General features: G+C 45.4%; 1 protein-coding gene across 3 annotated transcripts in view; it reads left to right on the top strand.

The window, feature by feature from the left end:
• SRRT (serrate, RNA effector molecule) overlaps positions 1–20,167 on the top strand; it is a 125,974-nt gene that overhangs the window by 26,866 nt on the left and 78,941 nt on the right. For all 3 annotated transcript variants that reach the window (XM_086946135.1, XM_086946133.1, XM_086946134.1), the window contains exons 5-6: positions 8,518–8,706; positions 13,729–13,898. In XM_086946135.1, the coding sequence (XP_086802261.1) occupies positions 8,518–8,706; positions 13,729–13,898 (359 nt within the window). The remainder of the gene's footprint in view (positions 1–8,517; positions 8,707–13,728; positions 13,899–20,167) is intronic.

Raw genomic sequence — 20,167 nt, 5'->3', positions numbered from 1 at the left:
CCACCATGGGAGGCAGATCCTTCTCATACCTGGCTGCCAAAACATGGAACTCACTCCCCGCTTACCTTCGCCTCACCCAGAATCACCTAGAGTTCAGAAAACAACTTAAAACGTGGATATTTGACAAATAATCCCCCTCCCCTCCCCAAGCGCCTTGAAACCCTCTGGGTATGTAGTGCGCTATATAAATTTTATAACTTGACTTGACTTGACCAAAGGACCCTTAACCTCCTACCACTGCCACTTCTCCTGCTACACACTACCTCCTACCCACACTGGACCAAGCGGCGACTGCTCAGAAGACCACAATCCACTCTGACCCACTCCAGTGCATCCTGCTAAACACTCGATCCATCATCAAACACACTACAGAAATCTGGGACACCATCACTACCCTCGTCCTGGCGTTAATCACAGAGATGTAGCTCAACCCCACCGCAGATCCCTACATTGCCACCGCAACACCCAACAGCTACAAGATGATACAACGAGGCCGCCTCAACAAACATGGTGGGGGAGTATCCATAATCTAAAAGGAAACCATCAGATGCACCGCCTGAAACGACAACCCAACGCCCCTCCTGGAACTTTTAAATGGACACCAAAACCACAATAAGAGGCAACCTCGTTTACAGACCCCAGGGGACCCCGACCACCCTTCTGCAGCGCCATCCCAATCCTCATCGCCCCCTCGCCATTGAATCCCTCCACTACATCCTGCTCGTGAACCCCATTTTCACATCGACGACCCCAAGCAGGCCAACTCAACCTCCCACCTGGAGAACTTCAACAACATGGGACTCATCCAACTAGTCGTCGAACCCACGCACAAATCCGGACACACACCACGCCGTCTTTCTTTCCAGCGGCCGAATCCGATTCACACACGTCGCAGCGCTCACCTGGAACCGACCACGCCATCATTCTACTTTACTAACTCCGGTGCCCAACACAGCATCACCAAGCACCACAGCGCCACCCACCATTGCTGGAGAATGGTAACCCACCCGAAAGATCAACAGATCTCATCTAGGCCGTTCACAACTTCTCCGCCTGGATCAACAAACGCACCAACCGAGTGGCCCTGCTGAATGCAGCAAAAACCAACAAAACATGTCCCCTAGTATACCTCCGAGCTCAGGACCACCAAGCGAAATTGTTACCAACTTGAGAAGCGATTTGCGCATCCCCAAGGAACCCTTTGACAGAGCCGCACTCAAAGAAGCTCTCAGCGACTACCACCTGCCCAACTAGATGGCCAAATGAATAGCCATCACTAACAGCATCAACATCGCGGCGAACAGCACGCAGGACCTCTTCAAAATCTCTAACACGGCAGCCACAGAGAACACCATGCACCAATCCCAACAACTCTGCGATACCCTCTCAGACTACTTCCACAGCAAGATTGCCACCATCTACCCTCTCAGACTACTTTCATCTACAACTTCGACCCCTCCCCTTCACCCACCACTCTAGGCCTCAACAATCTCAACCAACCTACAAACACCAGCCAAACGATAACAACTTGGTCTCACTTGACACCCAGACCACCACTAACATCTTGTCATCTGCCCACTCCGGAGCACTCTGTGACCCCTCCCTCTTCACCATCTCTTTAGCCTCTGAGCCAACAGTCTGCCAGAGCTCACCAGCAGCCTACATCTCCGCAGCAACTTTCCCAGATAGATGGAAACAAGCAGAGGTCAGACCGCTCTCAAAGAAGCCCTCTGCTGACCACAGCGACCTCAAAAATTACTGTCTGATCTCCCTGCCCGCATACCCAGTTAAAGTACTGAAAGCCATCAACCAACTCGCCTACTACCTGGAATGAAACCACCTATTCAACACCTGACAATCGGGACTCCAGGCCAACCACAGCACTGGGACCGTTCTTATCGCTGCCACAGATGCCATCAGAAGCCACCTTGACCTGGGAGATACTGCAGCCCTGATCCTCCTCCTGCCTCTCTGCAGCATTCAGCACAGTTTCTCACCACATCCTCATCGACGGCATACAGCAACATGCCCTCAAGTGGATTGCCTCATTCCTCTCAGGACACACAGAGCATCCACCTACCTCTGTTCATCTCGCTCCTAAGGACATCATATGCGGCATGTCCTAAGCATCATAGCTCAGCCCCACCCTATTCAACATCTAAATGCCCCCCCCCCCCCCCCCCCCCCCTCCCTGGTAGATGTTCTCAGATCCCACGGACTCAACATAATCTCCTACGCTGATGACACCCTACTCATCCTCTCTCTCTCTTACCGACCACCCCACCAACGCCAAACCAACTTTTGCATTGCAGTGACCGACTGAGCCATATAGATGAGACAATTGTCTCAAACTCAACAAAACAGAAATACTGATCTTTGGAAAAGACACCTCCGCATGGGACCACAGCTTGTGGCCAGCAGATCTTGGACCAACCCGCACACCGACAGACCATGCATGCAACCATGGCATCATCCTAGACAGCCAACTAACTATGAAATGTCAAGTACAAGCAGTCGCCTCCTCATGTTTCCACACCCGGCGGCTGCTCTGCAGAATCTTCAGATGGATCCCAATCAACACCAGAAAGACAGTAATACAGGCCCTCGTCACCAGCCGCCTCGGCTACGGCAATGCTCTCTACACCTTTCTAACAAACTCAGACCATACAGAACTCTGCAGCCAGACTCATTCTGGACCTCAAAAAAACGGACCCTCCACTGGCTTCCCATTCAGAAGAGATGCCTACACAACCAAGGACCTTCCTACATAGATTGCCCGAACTTCCACATGCCTGCAAGACAACTGCACTTCACCTCACTTGCCCTTACACACCTCCGCTGCAGCAGGGGGTGCTCCTTATCCTATATTGCCCCCAAGACCTGGAACAACCTGCCCCTCCATCTCCGAGCAGCACCCTCCCTAGCACACTTCAGAAAGCAACTCAAGATGTGGCTCTTCGACCGACACAGCACCCTCAGCACCCTGATACTTCGACAAAGACTCTGCGCCCAGATACCCTTAGGGGTGACAGTGATGCGCTTTACAAATACTGATTGATTGACTGAGCATTTAGGCATATCAGAGGGTAGTACTAAGCATTTATTGCACACACAGGCAGTATGTGAGAAACACACTCCAAAGAAATCCAACACCAATTTGTAAAAATAAACCTTCTCTTTTATATCTATTTTAAATACTAAGATCATTGGAATCGGGTAAGTACTTTTTGAGTTATGAATTTTTATACGTTCCGCTGCGATTTCTTGAGCTGTAATGTTATCCTATGGGGTTAAACACATATTGCATTTGTGCACTTGTCAGGGATTTACAAGACCCTTCTCCTGGAATAAAGTGAGTTTGGGGAAAGATCCATGGCCATACCATCAAGGTCACCACGAGAGGCTCTGGAGCATCTGAGTGTAGAGGTGTTACTGTGTTGGGGGTCCCATTCACTTTAGTGAGGAGCAGTCCTGTTAGAAAGAGGCTGCAATCTGGGGGTTGGGAGGGGCAGTCCGGGGAAAGGCAATGGGGGGCCCTACCCTTGAGAGGCTCGGGCACACAGACTCCTTTGATCCACTTCGCAGGCTGTAGGGCTCTACTGCATTGGTGTCTTTTTGGCGTCTAGCTCATGTGCTGGAGTCACTCGTGGTTTGAGGGTAGAGAGAGGCGGCAGGCAGTGAATGGAAGTCCAGTCTGAGTAAACATAAGGGTTAGCTTAGCTCTTGTGGGTCTGGGGACCTCGTTGGCATAGTCACCTCCCTTGGACTCTGGCTGTGGAGTGTGGATGCAGAGGTACATTAAGGCGTTGGGTGGTGGCAGTTGATGGCTCACTTCTTTGGTCTGCAGAAAAGGGACAAACATGACAGCTGGGCCACTATCAATGTGGATCTTGCTGTTTCTGAAGTCCCTCGATGTGCAGGTCTGTCTTCCTTGACGTTAGTGTCCGGACTAGACAAAACTAGCATTGGTTGCTGCAAGGGCTCTGGTACCCCAGGTATTGGTACTACGTAGCTTTGGTTGGTCCTGGCATCCTCACACTTGGAGGGGGGATGAATCTGACCTGTAGGAGCACTGACCTTCTCCTAGGTGGCTGCAGTGTCTGTAGTTCCCGTAGGCGGCAGGCAGGACAGTAAACCGGACCTTGCTTCTTAAGTGCCTGCGGCTGCAGGGGAGTAGCTCCTATACTCCAAGGGAGTTTGTTGTGTGGTTGGCGTGCACTGATAACCCTCCCGGATTCTTGGAGTATGCACAGTGGCATGACAAGTTGGTTGCTCCACGAGTATCTGGTGCAGCAGCCAGGCTGGCAAGGTTGGTGCTAAGGCAGTCCTGCTGCTCTGTTTGCGGGTCAGCAGTCTTCTTTGTCAAATCCTTCTTTTTTGCCCTTCGAAATGTGAAGTATTGTCCTCGGGTGCCATCTAAATAATGTATTTTAGGGCATTGCAGGGAGTGTCGGTTATTAGCCAATGGACTACCTGCTTTTAGTGTGACTGCAACCTCCTATATGACCATTTCCTGTGGGAAGTGGGCATAACTCTGACCCAGAGGACCAAATTCCACCAAAAACCAAAATGGTGGAATTTGCCTAGCAATGTTCACTTCACGAAGCCCACCTTGGGGGTGGTACTAGCCTGAGGGTGAACATGTCTTCTGACCAGATAATTTTCCCTTCTGTGCTGATGCCAAATGGGCCCAGTGCAGAGGGTGGTTTTTCTCCTGTCTGATGGAAGCCAGTGCTCCGTATCACAGGGGGCGGAGGTCTTTGATGCCTCCTGCCTTGATATGCAGATAAGTAGTCCTCCTACCATAGCAGGCTTTGTTTCCGACCTCCCAAGATCATGGCCTTTCACCTCCAAGGGATCAGAAATACGTCTGTAGTGGCAGGCTTGTCAGAGCCAGTCTGTCAACACATTAGAGAGTGGTAGGTTTTCAGGGAGTGCCTCTAAAGTACCTTCTGGGTGCATGTATTAATCCAACACTTTATTAATACAAGGTGTTTGATATCAAACACACTAGGTTTCAGTGAAGCAATTCTGTAGCTAGGAAACTCGTTCTGACCAGTGCCCAGTGGTAAACCTTGTTTACCACGAATACTTTTCCCCACATGGAATTTCAACTCTGTTGTTACAATGACCGCGTTGTAACAACAATACCATTACTCTCCAAGTTGTAACAACTACTTGCAGAGGGGCAGAAGGTGTTGGATTTAAAATCCAACACCTGCCCTACTATTGCACATACTGAAGTTGGAATAATTAATTATACCATTCCAACATACAGCGCCCTCTTACCACATGCAGATAGGTCCTCACATGTAATATAAGGCACCCTGCCTTAGGACTCTTGATCCTGCTTACAACTATTACATGCAGTGTTAGGGGAGATGGCAAACAGGGTGTGTGCCTTGTCATCTTTCAATTTTTAAGAGCACCTTGTCAACACAGCCTGCAGTGGCAGTCTGAAGGAGTTGGTGCCGGGTCCTTTAGAGTGGCACAATATAGGCTGCAGCTCTTTGGGGACCCTCTTTAGTACCTATGCCCTAGTTACCAGACGTTCCACTTAAATCTCTAGGCTGGATTATGCGAGTTCCCTATTGGTAGGTCTGAACCAGGCAGAGATTGGGCGTTTACAACGGATCCAGAATGCCGCAGCAAGATCGGTGGTAGGATTACCTAGATCGTGCCCCACTTCTAGTACTTTGCGTTCATTGCACTGGCTCCCGGTGGCGCAGCGGATCCAGTTTAAGGTCCTCTGTGTCGCTTACAAGATTCTGAAGGGGTCCCCAGCCATGATTCTTGCTACACTTCTGGCCCATTACATTCCAGCCCGAGCTTTAAGATCTGCAGATTTAGAACTGGCTATTGTCCCACGCTTTAAGCGGAGCAGGGCCGGTGGGCGCTCTTTTCAAGTTTGTGCGGCGGTTCTCTGGAACTCCCTTCCCCCGGCTATCCGTGCTCTTAGGGATCTGCTCTCCTTTCGCCGTGCGGTGAAAACTTTTTTTATTCCCTTAGTTAAATTTGTCTGATTTATTGTTTCGTTGTGTTGTGCAGCTGCCTTGTCAGGCGCCAGGACGCTCCTTGGCTGGAGCATCTGTGCGCCTAATAAAAACACATAACATAACAAGGGACTTGCAGAGGTGGTATAGGGCTGTTCAATTGGGGATCAATTGATCAGTGAACTTGTTATGGGGAAAACTTTGGCCCGGGAGGACCTGGTTAGCAGGAACCCAATGCATTTTCTCGAAGTTGCATTCAATTCCAGCCCAAAAGGGGGGTGACTTATAAAAAGATTAGAGATTTCAGATTTTTGTTTGAGAAACCAAAGCATTAACCATGCTGTCTGTAGCTGATCCTTCAAAAAAGTTGTAGTTTATTATCCTTAATTTCTCCACATTTCACCTCTCCTCTCTGGTGCAATGACTGGGAAGGAGGGTGGGCAGTGTAGTGCACAGATGACTTTGCATGAAAAGAATTTTTGAGAAAAATAATTGCTGTTGAAAATGTGAAACGGGCTGAAATGTTATCTTGATCACTTGTGTTCAAAGGGAACTTCCACTCGCAGAGCTGTAATGTCGGTGCACAAAGTCTGAGTTGCCCATATATTTATTTTCTGTTTAGGGTTCATTATTCAGTATGGAATGTGAAATATTCAATGGTCTGCAGTTGCCTTCACACTTGACTGGGCAATCATTTGTTATTTTGGGGCCTCATGGCAACATTGATCCCAGGATACCCGTCTAATCCCAGTTCACCTCTAGTTGCAAACCTAATCGTAAACTTTCGGTCGGTGAGCGGACCCCGCATAAAGGGTTTGGGTAAAGCTGCAGGGGTTGGGACCTACAATATGTATTTATGAGATACTATGAAAACGAATGTTACTTAATCAATAATTAATTTGAACTTTCTCCATACTCAATATTGAGGGGTCCCCGTCTTGATGCATAAAATAATTTACCTTTAAATGCCCTGTTATAACATAATTCTCGAACCACCAGCAGGAAGAGCCACACTTGTGGGAGAAAAAAAAAATTGGCGAATGACTGGGCAAGTGTCAACTTCAATATGACTGATCTCACCTGCAGACTTTAAGTTTAGCTAACCATTCCTTCTCCCAAGGATTCATCAGCTGTCTCACTACTCTGTAACATTTATCTACAAACTGCTTGTAGCAAGTGTGTATCCTTGTGCGGGGATATCTTCCTACCAGCAAATCTTTTATGGCCACCATCTGAGAATCATAGGTCTTGCAGCTGAGATACTGCCTTGGCTTGCATTTACTTTTTTTAGTTATTTGGTAACATTTGGGTCTGAGGCACCCACATAGCATTACATCATCAGAGAGATTCTGTAGAATTACTGCAGTTGCTGTTTGGCAGTTGAACTTGCTTCCCATCGAATGGGAGAAATGAGAACTCCTCCAAGTCAGGCTGTGGTCATGACCCCCGACTCAGTTGACGAGCACAAAACAAGGCCTAGTAACTTGCTTTCTATTGAATTCTAGAAGATGCAGACAAACTGGCAAAAACAAAAAACACTTTCCGCTGATAATGGTTTAAATCTGCCCCCTTTTTTCTGTTTTTTTTTTTATCCTTCCTTCTAGTTCTTTAATCCTTAAAGTCGATCTTTTTAAATACTCCAGGATTTTTGTAACCTGTAATGTTGAATCGGTCTGTTCTTTGTGGACAGATAATGAATGTACTTTGTATTCAGATTGCAGCCTCATGACACTCAGTGGAGGGGATGTAGTGTACTTCCACAGTCATAGAAGTCTAATGTAGCTGTGAATGATCTTTGACGTTATCAAAGTCCCATTCTTACTCTGGCATTACGCAGACTTGGGCATAAATTGACACACCATGTTCAAAACCAGAATAATTAGGCTTGTGCTACTCCTGTTTGTGTGCTTCTCACTTCTCAACTTCTGGGTGGAATTTTTTTATTTCTCTTCTGTTTTTCTTTATGGAGTGCTATAGAGCAAACTTGCCAATGTGAGAATAGTATCCAGTAAAATGTGTAACCAGAGTTAGGTGGACTTACTGAACTAGGTAATAATTATAAAAACTGGGACATGGATTGAACTTATGTTCTGTTTGCCACTTATCAGACCTGAGTGATTTCACACAGCTTATTCAAACTATTCATTTGGTTATAGGTTAACCATGGTCTGCTAGTGTAGTAGACTCTTCTGCCACTCAAACATTTAGCTTTGAGTAAAGGTTGGTTGTTGTAAATTGATTTCATAATTATTCACGTGTTCTACTGTATTTTCTGTCCCCATGTTTTCAGCATCAACACCCAGTTTTCATCTTTGGAACTGTTTTCACCCATACTTTCAGGTGTTTGGTTCTAGCGTAGTCTGCAGAGCTTGTCAAAGGAGTTTGGACTTCTCAAAAAACAAAATAACAGCTGATGGAATGTCTTATTGAAACCAAGAAACCAAGCTCTGTCTAATACTTCTAACATGACAAAAGGCAACACATTATTCTGTCAAACTAATCCCTCTTCCCTTTGTTATGCCAGATTGGGAAATCTTGCAGAAATGGACATCGGGCCTCCTGCGCCGGTCATGAAAAGCTTCAAGGAGTTTCTTCTGTCCTTGGATGACTCTGTGGATGAGACTGAGGCCGTCAAACGCTACAATGACTACAAGCTGGACTTTCGCCGCCAACAGATGCAGGATTTTTTCCTTGCACACAAGGATGAAGAATGGTAAGACCCACCTGAATCTCTGTGCTGTTGTCCACATCTCCTTCTATCCTTACTTTCCCTTATACATCCTCCCAGTCACACAAAATGTTTGCATGCCTGTAATCAGAATTGTATTTTTTTTCTCCATGTGCTGTTTCTAAGACACCCCTGCATCCTAGCAGTCTTTGTAATTAGAATGGTTCAAAATCCACAACAGGAAGGGGGGTGCAGGAAGTAAAGTTATGTTGGAGTTCTCGCAAGGATGTCTGTACTGAATAAAACTTCAACTCAGCCGTCGTGTGATGGAGTTCAGAAGGGTCACTAGAAGTATTCTGTGGTGTAGGAACAAATTGAGACAGGCTTGGTTAAATTATGCCGCACCGAAAGGCCTCCTTTGTCATGCATATAAGTATTTAAGGTTTTAGTTACCTGTTGTAGTTACACAAACCTAGTCCAACTGGGGATGTTAACACTATAGTAGCATCAATAGCTCCTCTTAAAATGACTGACAGTAGTAATCGGTAACCAAAGGTGGCCACTTAGTGTTTGATGCAACATTCCGCTGCTGTGCTGAATAACTTTTGATCCGCTTGAATTAGGATTAAAGTGTTGTCTACCTTATTTAGCAGATGGTTGTGAAAAAATACTGCTTAATGGCTTCGGGTTTAGTTCTCTTAGGGATGTGTCGCAGTGGAAGTGGGATAGTAAAACAGGCTCTTTGCGCCTGGTGCCCTCAGCAAATGTTAGTGGAAAGGAGGAACACTGGTGTGGCATAGTGTGTTCTGGCAAATCTGGCAGAAAGCTTTATCCAAATCTGCTGCCCTTTGTGTCCAGCAATCTTCCTCTCAAGCCTTCATCTGCTTTCTACAGTGTGTATGGGCTAATATTCGATCCCTATTCCTACAGTGTGCTGGCTGCATGCCCTTTCCAGACATAAAAACCCACCTCTAGCGTATATGTATCAATGAACAACTGGAAAAGAAAAGTAGCTAAAACCTCCATATTAGTGTCTGTGAGTTGAAAAATAAGGGATCTCTCCAAGCAACATTGTCTCATGGGAACGGGACTCGTTCTGTATAGACATCCAGTGCCAACAGCCCTAAATGTGCCAGAGGGAATGTAGTTCCACGCCAGTGCTTTAAAAGAACTACAATAATTGCCATGTTAATGTTGTTGTGAAAAGATGTCTAAACTTAACATTTGTTTGCATTACTGCTTTTTTGGTTTTGAGTCACCTAGTTGCTGGTGTATGGATATTGTTGCTCCTCACTTGTCTCTCCAAAGAGGGACTGCAGGAATATTTCATATTAAACTAGTACACTGCCAGCGTGAGTATGAATTCAAAAAAGCAAACCCCAAATTTGCTATTAATTTATGTTTAGACACCAAGCATTCTCCCTTCTTATCCGGCCCACTTTGTTGAAGTCTCCGTAGCACTGGTAAGGTTTGAAAAACACTAAGGCTTCAGATCTGGGCATGCAGCTTCCTCTTACACTGACCCTTGACCCTGGTGAGGTCTTGGGCTACACAGCTTCACATTGGGTGTCATGGCAGGTGCTTGCTCAGTGTTTCTTTTTAGTTTTTGTAACCTCATGGCTGTAAATTGTACAATATGTTCACTATAATGATGCCTGGGTAGGGACTGACAGTTTTCTTTAACTGCAAAATGTGCAGTGGTGCTAATCTGTAGAGCTCAAGGAGTCTTACTCTTTCCAGGGGTTTCATGATGTGACCCAAGTTGGAAGCAGGTGGGATAAGTGACATTTCAGGGTTGAGATAATGATGTCATTTGAGAGGAGGAGTATGGCTCGGAGAGCAAAGAAGATTGAGCGTAAAGTGGATTGATAGGGCATGGAATATTTGAGTGGTAAAGGTAAACTAGTTGTGATGGAGGGAGTAGTGGCATGTAACCAGGAAAAAAAACAGCTAAGGAGGGGAAAGTTGAATGATTGGGACAAAAAACTGGGTGAGATAGGGAGAAGGGATTTAAAATAGGGAAAGGAGTGAGTGTGACTAGGGGAGAAGTTAACCCCTTGGGCGCGGCTGCGATTCTACGCCTGTGCGGCGTTTTCCGTAGTGGGCGGGTTCATGACGGCCCCCAGCCGTCATCAGCACACGCTCACCGTAATGCATGACGGCTGGGGGCCGTCATCAGCATCGAAGGGGTTAAAGTTGGAGGCTGTAGAGGTGCCCGATTGGTGCATATAATGTAAAAAGGACCGTGGGTAGTTATCAGGATGATTGAAGTAGGCAGATTAGGACCAAGGACAAAATGGATCAGTTGGAGAAGGAAAAGCATGGGTGGAGTTGAGCGAAACACTGAATGGAAGTACGAGAGAACAGCGGGAAAGTAATGTGTTCGATCTACACCTCAAAAGGATGAGAATTTTCCCAACTGAAGTGGGACTCTAATGTTGCTGGAAGGGATAAAATATTAGGGGGCAATAGGGAAACATTACTTTAGGGAGCTGCAACAAATTGCTCAAACTTCGTGGATTTCTGCTTTGAACGTGGTCTTGAACCATGATTAATCTACTGTGAACTACTTTGTAGCACTACTGTGTTGTGGTTTCCAGCAAGAAGAAATGTTCAAGACAAGTAGGACTGTATTATCCAGATATTCCTCTGAAAGCAACTCTCCGTTACTAACTTTAGCATGTCATTTGGAAAAGTGACCTCCGTAAAAATGGAGTTAGGAAGCAGATGTAAAGAACTAATGGCTTACCAGTGTTTGAGCTGGTGTGTACAGTTTGCACATGTATAACATTGCGACATCCTGATGGGTGTGCAAAGTTTTTGTAGTTTCATACCTAGGAGATCAGTTCAAAGGTGGAACTTCTTCGATGAAAGGCACAGAAAACATGTTGAAACTTGAGATGTTAATTACCTCCTGGGAGGGGGTTGAAATGTTGTACCAAAATTATTGTAGGGGTCGTATTATTTTGCATATGCACACCAATCCAAAGCCCCTAGATTTGTGCAATCCACCTGACCTTTATAACATTTGTGATCCACCCACCCCTGTTTTTTGACCCCCCCCCCCTAATCAATGTTTTCCCAATTCAACCCCTCTTCACCTACAGATTTCTCTCCTACTTTTATGTTGTCTTTGATGATGTTGATGTTTAATGACCACTTTTTTCCCCTCAAAAGCCAGAAAACAGGAGCAGATTTTGCCGCCCGCATCCTGAAGCAGTTGTGCCATCTTTGCTGTCCAATTTTTTTTGATTTCCAATTTTTTTTTTAGCTAGATAGGGTATGCACTGCGCACAATGCAGTGTTTAGACAAAATAAGTGTTGAGGAATTAGATAGGAAGCTCGGAGACGGCAAAACATTTTTTAACCCCCAAATATCTGAAGAGAGACCGTGTTGCGCTTGAAACCAGCCAGTCGGAGGTCCTTAAGTATGAAAAACATGTAACTTATTATTTGTCTGACCTCGCCTCTAAATCCGCACAATACCGAAGGTAAAGATGGAGTAAGAGGTTTTTTTCATTTTACTGTTTGTTTACTTGCAATGACTTTAAAGTTGTGTTTAATGCTTTTATTATCTGGCATACATTGGTGTGATTGGTGTGGGCTGTTTTGATGGACCAATGGGATTACTGGGTGGGCTCAGGACAGATGTTTCACATCCGATTTGACTACAGGGAAAACTTAACTAGGTTCGTTGTGTCTGCATGAGGTCCCAACACTGTATCTCGACTCTTGTAACACTGAGCCAGATGTGCCTCTGACCCAGGGAATGTTGGTTTGTCTGTTGTAGCTCTCCCAGATCACCAAACACAAAGCATAGCAGAGTTTGTTTAAATGCATCTGTTCCACAATGAAAGCTGGCCATCCTGGGGAACAGCATGCTAATTCTGCATTAAAGGGACATTGTTTGAGGCAGGATTTTGTAGATCCCCATAGAAGTAACAGTGTGAGAGATAACCGAGCACACAGCCTTATTTCAGCATCTCCTTGTTTGGTTTCTCCCCTATACCTCTGTTTTTAAAATGTCATGATTTGTTTCTGACCCCCTGTCCTCCCTACAACCCACAATTAAAAGGTGTGATGAACGGCCATGAGTACAGCTGTTCTTTTCATTTCTCTACCTTAGACAAACATACTTATTCTTGCCTTTCTTGTCTACATTTCCCCATTTCAATTGCTGTCTCTTTTCATATTCACTCTCACAGCGCCTTTCTAGAATCACTGTGTAGATCCCTACATTTTCCCTGACAGATTTCTCTGTGTTATCCTGCCCAGAGTCTCTTGTAGCTTCTGAACCCTTTGTTTTCTCCTCCCTGAGCTGGTTATAGTTGGCATTAAGTCTCCTTCAGTAGAGGTCACCAACAGGAAATAGTGTTCTATACTCCAGACTGTTATACTTAGCTTAGGTGACAGAAACAATGCATCTTATCTAGCTTTATGCAGGTCTGCATCCAGTCTGGGATTGATTATTTTAAATGCATATCTAGCCTTTGGTCATCTCTTCCTATTTAATTGGATACTTTCACCAAAGTGTTGAATGATCCTCCGCCATCTTTTGCTCAGTGGAAAGGATGCACTCCGCATTAAATAAAGCCACATCTTAGATCTTTAGCATCTGGGTATCATGGCAAGAGCAGAGTCTAACTTGTGTTGGGACCTCATGAAAATACTATTTTATCCTGGATGGGGAAAGTGGTCCAGTTTGGGGCGGGGGTGTTGCAAGATATGCAGTTTTGAGGGCTAACATAAACTAATGTGCCTTTTTAAGATCATGGATGTGAGTGGGTGGCCCTTGATGTGACCATTATTAAAGGCAAACTTTTGTCTAAGGTATCTGGTTTCTGTAGCTTGCTGCTTTTATACAAACCGTGTGATGTGAGCCCAGCAGCCTGAGAGTGGTAGCAAATGGTCTTAGCTTGGCTCTACAAAAAATCACCTAATCGCATAAAAATAAAGTTTGGTTATTGCTGTGTTTCTTGTCTCTTCTGTCTTGACAAGACTGTCTTGTCTTTTTGCTACCTATTCCTGTGTTTTGACGTGTCCCTCCTTTCCGTTTCTGGTGCAAAGGTTTCGTTCCAAGTATCACCCAGATGAGGTTGGCAAAAGAAAGCAGGAGGCTGCCAGTGGCCTCCGCAATCGCCTCAATGTCTTCATGTACCTGATAGAGAACAACTGGTTTGATAACATCATGCTTGACCATGATAAGGCCACTGCCATCATAAAGGTGCTGGATGCTGGTAGGTATCAATCACTTGTTCCTCACAGTAAAAGCCTGGGTCATTGCAGTAGGAGCAAGTACAGCATTATTTTAAGATTATTGCACCACCATCGTAGGTGGTTAGATGGGGCGGTTTCCTGGAAGTGTTTTGGCTCCTCTTGATTCAGAGATTACATATTAATTTTTGAGGGTTCGATTTTCATTACACCGGTGGCTGTCTCACCAAAGACCAGCATCCCTCCAGCAATACCTACCTGACCTATTTAGTTCTTCCTCACCCTTTGCCACAAAGGTGCTTTGTATCAATTCTGGGATACACTGCTCACTCTTACTCGTGTAGTGTTAAACTGTGGTCCTCTCTCTTTATTGAAGAAAAATGTGCCTTTTGCTCATAATCTTACTATTATTCTTAGCTGATTCGTCTGCCCGAGTTGACCGATCCCTTTGTGACTCCCTCCACATTGTTCACAATGGAAGAGTCAATCCACCCTACTTAATCTTATTTCCATGGGCTCAATGTATTTCTCGATTATCTCCTTTACTTTCTTTAAGCCTTTCTAAGTTATCTGCTTAGAAAATACTACCCATGGGCAAACACTTAGGGGCAACCATGACATCTATTTTTTTTTTTTTTTTTTTTGACAACCCTTTTGTTACAGACCTACTTGTTGAATCATCTGCTACATCATAAAGCCTTGACTCTCCCTGTAATTTTTTTTAAATCGTTCTGCCTTAAATGTGAGTTGCAATGACTATTATTGAAGCAGGCTTTACTTTAACCTTGTAATCTCCAGGGTTATATGAATTTATTTTTTATGATATTTGTGAGTGCTTTGCTGCAAGGCCCACAATAACTCTTTTTATTGTCTGTTCCTTCCATTCAAACAGACATGACATATTTGTTTAAGTTAGCAGAGTTTTTCAATAAACCTTTTTTGTTTGAAGGCAGCCTTCACAATGTTTGCTTTGTCATGTCCGATTGTCAGATTTTAATTGCTCTGCGAAATGTGTGTTCGTGATTATAGGCCGCTCCAGATATTATGTGCGGAGGTTGTTCATTTTCTTGAACGTGGTGTGTGCACTTCTTATTTCAAGTATCGAGTTCCCAGTTCTGCACGCACATTGTTTATAATTAAATAGCTAAAAAAGTTGTAGGTAGCGAGGGGTACTCCCTTCCAGTTCTGCTATAAGTGCAATTTGAAGTTCCAGTGATTGGATTTAAACCGAATATGCATCCTTTGTTTACATGTAGACTACCGAAAAGCAAACGTCTTTACATAAGTACGTTGTTGCATGAGTGTTGAAAGCTGGCTCTGTATATGGTATGCCACTAGGTGGTTATACCATGCACATAAGTCAGCGATTCCCTCAGAAGTGTAGGGCTCAATGTAAACCCATAGCGCTCTATTAGTGGTAGTGTGGGCGAGCAGCCTTAGGCCTAACAAAGAGGTGTGTAAGACATTTATTGCACAACATTGACCTATAAGGGACTCTCAACCCAAAAAGGAGATCCACACCAGTTTTATAAAAAATAATCTTTGTTCAAGTTTTATTTTAAGACCAAGATCTTCGCAATAAGGTAAGTACGATTTGCAGGAAACTTAAGACTTTCAAAAATCGACAGTGCAATTTTCAAAGAGTTTAAGGTTTTCCTATGCAGGAACAACAATAATGCAGTTATACAGGTAAGTACACAACTTACAGTTCAGTCTTCTGGAGCAAAGGTCAGCAAGGGGCATTGGTTAGGTGAGTACAAAAACTGCACCACCAGTGGCACAGGGGCGGCAGGGTGCAGAGGTCAAAATTGGAGTTTGGCCTGATGCGTTTGAATGGAGACTATGGATGCTCGAAGCCACACTGCTTGCAAGTAGGTAAATTGGTTAAAGCGTCAAGCATTGAGGGGTTAGAGCAAGCACAAGGGGGCTACAAAGCAGCTCCAAACATAAACCATCAGCGGCACAGGGGCGGCAGGGTGAAAATACAGCGCCTGGCTCTCAATGCTTTTCAGTGGAAAACTTGCTTCTGACAAACAGGCTGCAGGCGTCGCACTGGAGGTTACAGGAAGGAGACCAGCAACAGCAGTGGTAAGATGAGATGTAGGGGCACTGTCGAGCCAGCACACCAAGGCCCAGGAGATTTGGGTGTGGGGGTGGCTTTAGACATCAGATTCTTCTTACCGTAGCCTGTCGTGGCCAGGGAGTGCGTCTAGATTCAGGCTGCATGCGTCGTAGTGGAGTCCAGAGTCAGACAACCCTCCCAGGGTTTGTGGAGTCAGCTAGACATGTGTTTATTTGCAGGATTTTCAAGTGCTGCAGACAGGTCGGTGGGTTTTGGGGGAAAGTCAGTACGCGTCTTCAGTCTTTTGCACAAGAGGAACTAGTTTCCAGGTATGGGGTAGCTGCCTAAATACTAAATTTAGGGGCGTTTTGGTATATTAGCAGGCAATGAAAGTGGGCACCTTATCTGGGTTGAGTGCACCCTCAAGTATGCCACCCTCCTGGGGAAGGGGGCATAGACCTAGACCTGATTGTAGACGTCTCCCCATGTTTAAGGCATGGACTGAAAGAGGTACTTCACCTCGCCTCCCCCACCTAAGGGGTGGAGTTGTCAGAGGTAGGTACACCTCCTATTCTCAAGTATTTCCAGTTTTCCTGCCCAAAGTGGGGTGTAAACTGTGGGCTGCCTCCTGCTGGGAGCAGCAAAGGCTGGGGGGTTGCATTACAAAGGCAGCAGGCGTTTGAAGCTTCTCTCTCGAGCATTGTGCCCATCCTGGGGGAGGAGGGGAGACACCTCTGCCCAGGATTTTCATAGTTTCTGGTCCCAAAGAGCAGAGGCTCTCGACCCAGGGGTCCAGAAACATGTCTGGTGGTGGCAGGCTGCTTACAGCCAGTCTGTGACCACACAAAGGTGAGATGGTTATCCGGGGGCACTGCTAAGGTGCCCTATGAATAAATGTTACAATAAATCCCACACTGGTATCAGTGTGGGTTTATTGGAAGGAGTAGTTTGGAACCAAACAATCCTGGGTTCAGGGAAGTCATTGTGGTGCTGTGGAACTCGATTTGTCGCGTTTCCAGCCTATGTACTTTCTATGGCTTCCTTGGCATTTAAAATCTCTCTGAATGGCCTTAAATATTTAAGGGGCATATCAGATATGTTGACACCTGTGGTATAGTGCTCCCTGTCGTAGGGCTGGAAGACCTGCTAGAGTGGTGACTTACCTATACTTTAGACAGTGCTAGATGGCATGGACACAGGCAGTGTGCTATGTTGACATTGTTTTTGTATGCACCAGGCCATGTATGCTGCTGTGGCAGTCTGCATGGCCTAGGTGAGGGGTCGGGAGGGGACTCTTGTCAGTCCCAGTGCCCTAGCCACCCTGGTACTATTTACTAGGGACTTACAAGGGGCCTGAATGGCCAATTGTGGAATCTTTTTTTTTTAGGGAAAAACCCTGGCACAAGGGTCCTGTTTGGCAGGGACCCAGTGCCGGGACATCAAAACCACACCAGCACGAGAAAAGGACTAGGCCTGTCTGCTACCTTTCGTCTCTGCTACAAAAAGATGACTCGTCCTGCAGTCCCAGCGACCTCCAAAACCCTGGGAGGACTGCCTGCCTTCAATTAAGACTCTAAATCTCCTGTGGACAGGGAACCTGTCCAGAAGAAACCGTCTGCAAAGAAAAAGAACTCTGCTCTGATGCACTGCAACCTCCCCTCCGGATCCACCTCTGCACTCGACATCCACTGCCCGTGTCCAAGCGGCCCACCCATCCTGCGAAGGTTCCCCAGCGCTTCTGAGCCAGAGTTCACCATGGGCTGACTCCTGCTGGACTCCACCTCGACTCCTGCAGCCTCAACTTGAAGTCTTTTCCCTAACCACGACCTGCTCGATAAGAGATTTCTGATGCCTAAGGGCACCCCTGCACCCAAAGCCTCTGGGCCCTCAACCATTGGTATCTCTACGTCCCCTAGCGTCCTTACTTACCTGGGCAGCAGTGGGTTTACTTCGTCCAGCCTCCTGCCCTGAACCTACAGCCTTTGTTTGAAACCAATCTCCTCCATTTAAGAGCATTATTCGCACAGCGCTGTGTTGGCACTCCGCACCCGGCCACCCTTGTGCTGGTGTGGGTGTAAGTTTGGTGCTGCATAGTGGATATCCACCACCCTCCCCTTGCTCTTCCCCTGCTTACCTTAAATCCAGGAGATAAACCCTAGGAACTGCACCTGTGAGTAGCGCATCTTAAATCCCTGCCCCCAGTCTCCATTGGTTAACTTTTGTGTTCAACCTCGACTGTGACCTCTGCATCCTGCTGCCCCTGTGCCACTGATGGTGAACCTCTGGTCTCAACTTGATCCTCGCCCGGTGCTGACCTTAAACCTGCTAACTGAATTTGTAAATTGTGTACTTAGCTGTGAAACTGCATTCTTGTTTTCCTCCGATAGGTTAACATAGCAAAGCTTGTAAATTGCACTGTTCACTTTTGAAAGTATAAAGTATTTTTCCTTAAAAACGTACTTACCTTTTTGTGAAAATTTTGGTCTTTAAAATAAATCTTGAAAGAAGCTTATTTTTCAAAAATTGGTGTGGATCTCCTTTTTTAGTTGTCATTTATTAATCAATGTCTGCATAACAAATGGCTTGCACTCTGTGTTAAGCCTAAGGCTGCTGGCCCACCCCCCCAAAAATAGAACAAATTGGGTTTACACTTCTGGGGGAATCTCTGAACTTCTGTGCACAATATAACAACTTAGTGGTGTACCATATACAGAGCCAGCTTCCTACACTTGTAGAATCTATATCTCCTGAACACTCCGGTGGATCTTTTTTGTTTAGTGTCCAAATTCTTTGTATTCATTGCTGTCCTATTTTGTGAGTGTCCAGTACATTTCTTAAATTGTTTTGGTGCTATTTAAATGCTTAACACGTGTTCTTTTGTGTAAGCCTTGCTGCTCAGAGCCTCAGTAACCCAGGGTTGAGCTGAGGGTTTGATTACTAAACCCAGGGCTTCTTAAGGGATTGGTAAGTGGATTACACTGTGGGTCGCTCAACTACACTATATGATATTCCCCATTTCCCCACAACCATGATACTTAGTACTTCTAAAAATATCTTTTTCACCATTTGAGAAACTTTATCAGAGAGGATCTGCTAGCCCAGCATGGTCACCTGAGACATCCATACCTCAGAGAAATTAACCTAAACATTTGACGTCTTGAGGTCCTTGAATTTAGAGACCTTAAACTACCAGAATGCTCCATATATCCTGCAATAAACCCACAAACCAACCACAAGAGCCTGTTACGAGGCAAAGTGCAACCACTTTGTGCCTTACTGTGTAAATAGACAGAACCTTTGAAGGCATTGATGCAAGATATTTTTTATTTACTACACTTTTTAAAGGCATGCTTGGCATATGCATGCATATGGTCACATTTACCAATAAGTAGCTGCTTATATGCGGAACAGACCACATGAATCATCATTTGTAATCCCAGTCATTTAGACTTTATGGAGGGTCTGAAGAGTAATTCCTCCAAGAAAAGCAGTGGTTCCTACGTGCAACCCTAATGCATTCCACCCTAAATTGATGGAACACCTTTTTGAGCCACTGCACTCTTGTCAGATACAATACATTTCTTTGTGGCAATCACTTCCTTACCAAGGGTAAGGTGAGTTGAAGGCCTTAACAGGAGAGGTGCCTTTCATACAGGTACATTAGGATAGAGTTGTACTAATTACAAATCCCCACTTCTTACCAAACCATTGAGGTACCACTTTTTTAATGCACCTTGAAACCGTGGCAAGAGACCATTGCACACATTGGAAGTTGTGAGCACCAATTTATTTAGATGGAACAAAATGGATTTGCAAGACAAAGCAAACCTTTTTACTTTCGCAAGACCCCGCTTGGGAAATCCTGTTTCAAAGTCGGGTCTTGAGTACTGGCTAGTCAAATGCATCCATGTTGGTCTTGCTTTTGCAAATTCAGCTATGCAAAATGAAGCCCATAGTAACTTTCCAAAGTAACATACCTAAAGCAGATATGCCTGCTACATGGTCAACTCCACGCACTTTAAGACTGGGTTTGATATCCAAGCCTGCCAAGAAGGTGAGGAGGGGGCAAACAGTACTTGGCTCTTTTTTTCAAACATCTGCTTAATCTGCTCGCTAGCCACTTCTTAATGGGGAGTGCACTGCTTTATACAGTTGTTGCATAGTATGTGATCTACAGCAGAACGTGCGACAAATGGAAAATGTATCTACTGTGTCATTATCGGTTTTCAG

This window comes from Lissotriton vulgaris, chromosome 12, assembly GCF_964263255.1.
Source record: "Lissotriton vulgaris chromosome 12, aLisVul1.2, whole genome shotgun sequence".
Lineage (NCBI taxonomy): Eukaryota > Metazoa > Chordata > Amphibia > Caudata > Salamandridae > Lissotriton > Lissotriton vulgaris.
This window is presented reverse-complemented; position numbering and strand designations above follow the sequence as displayed.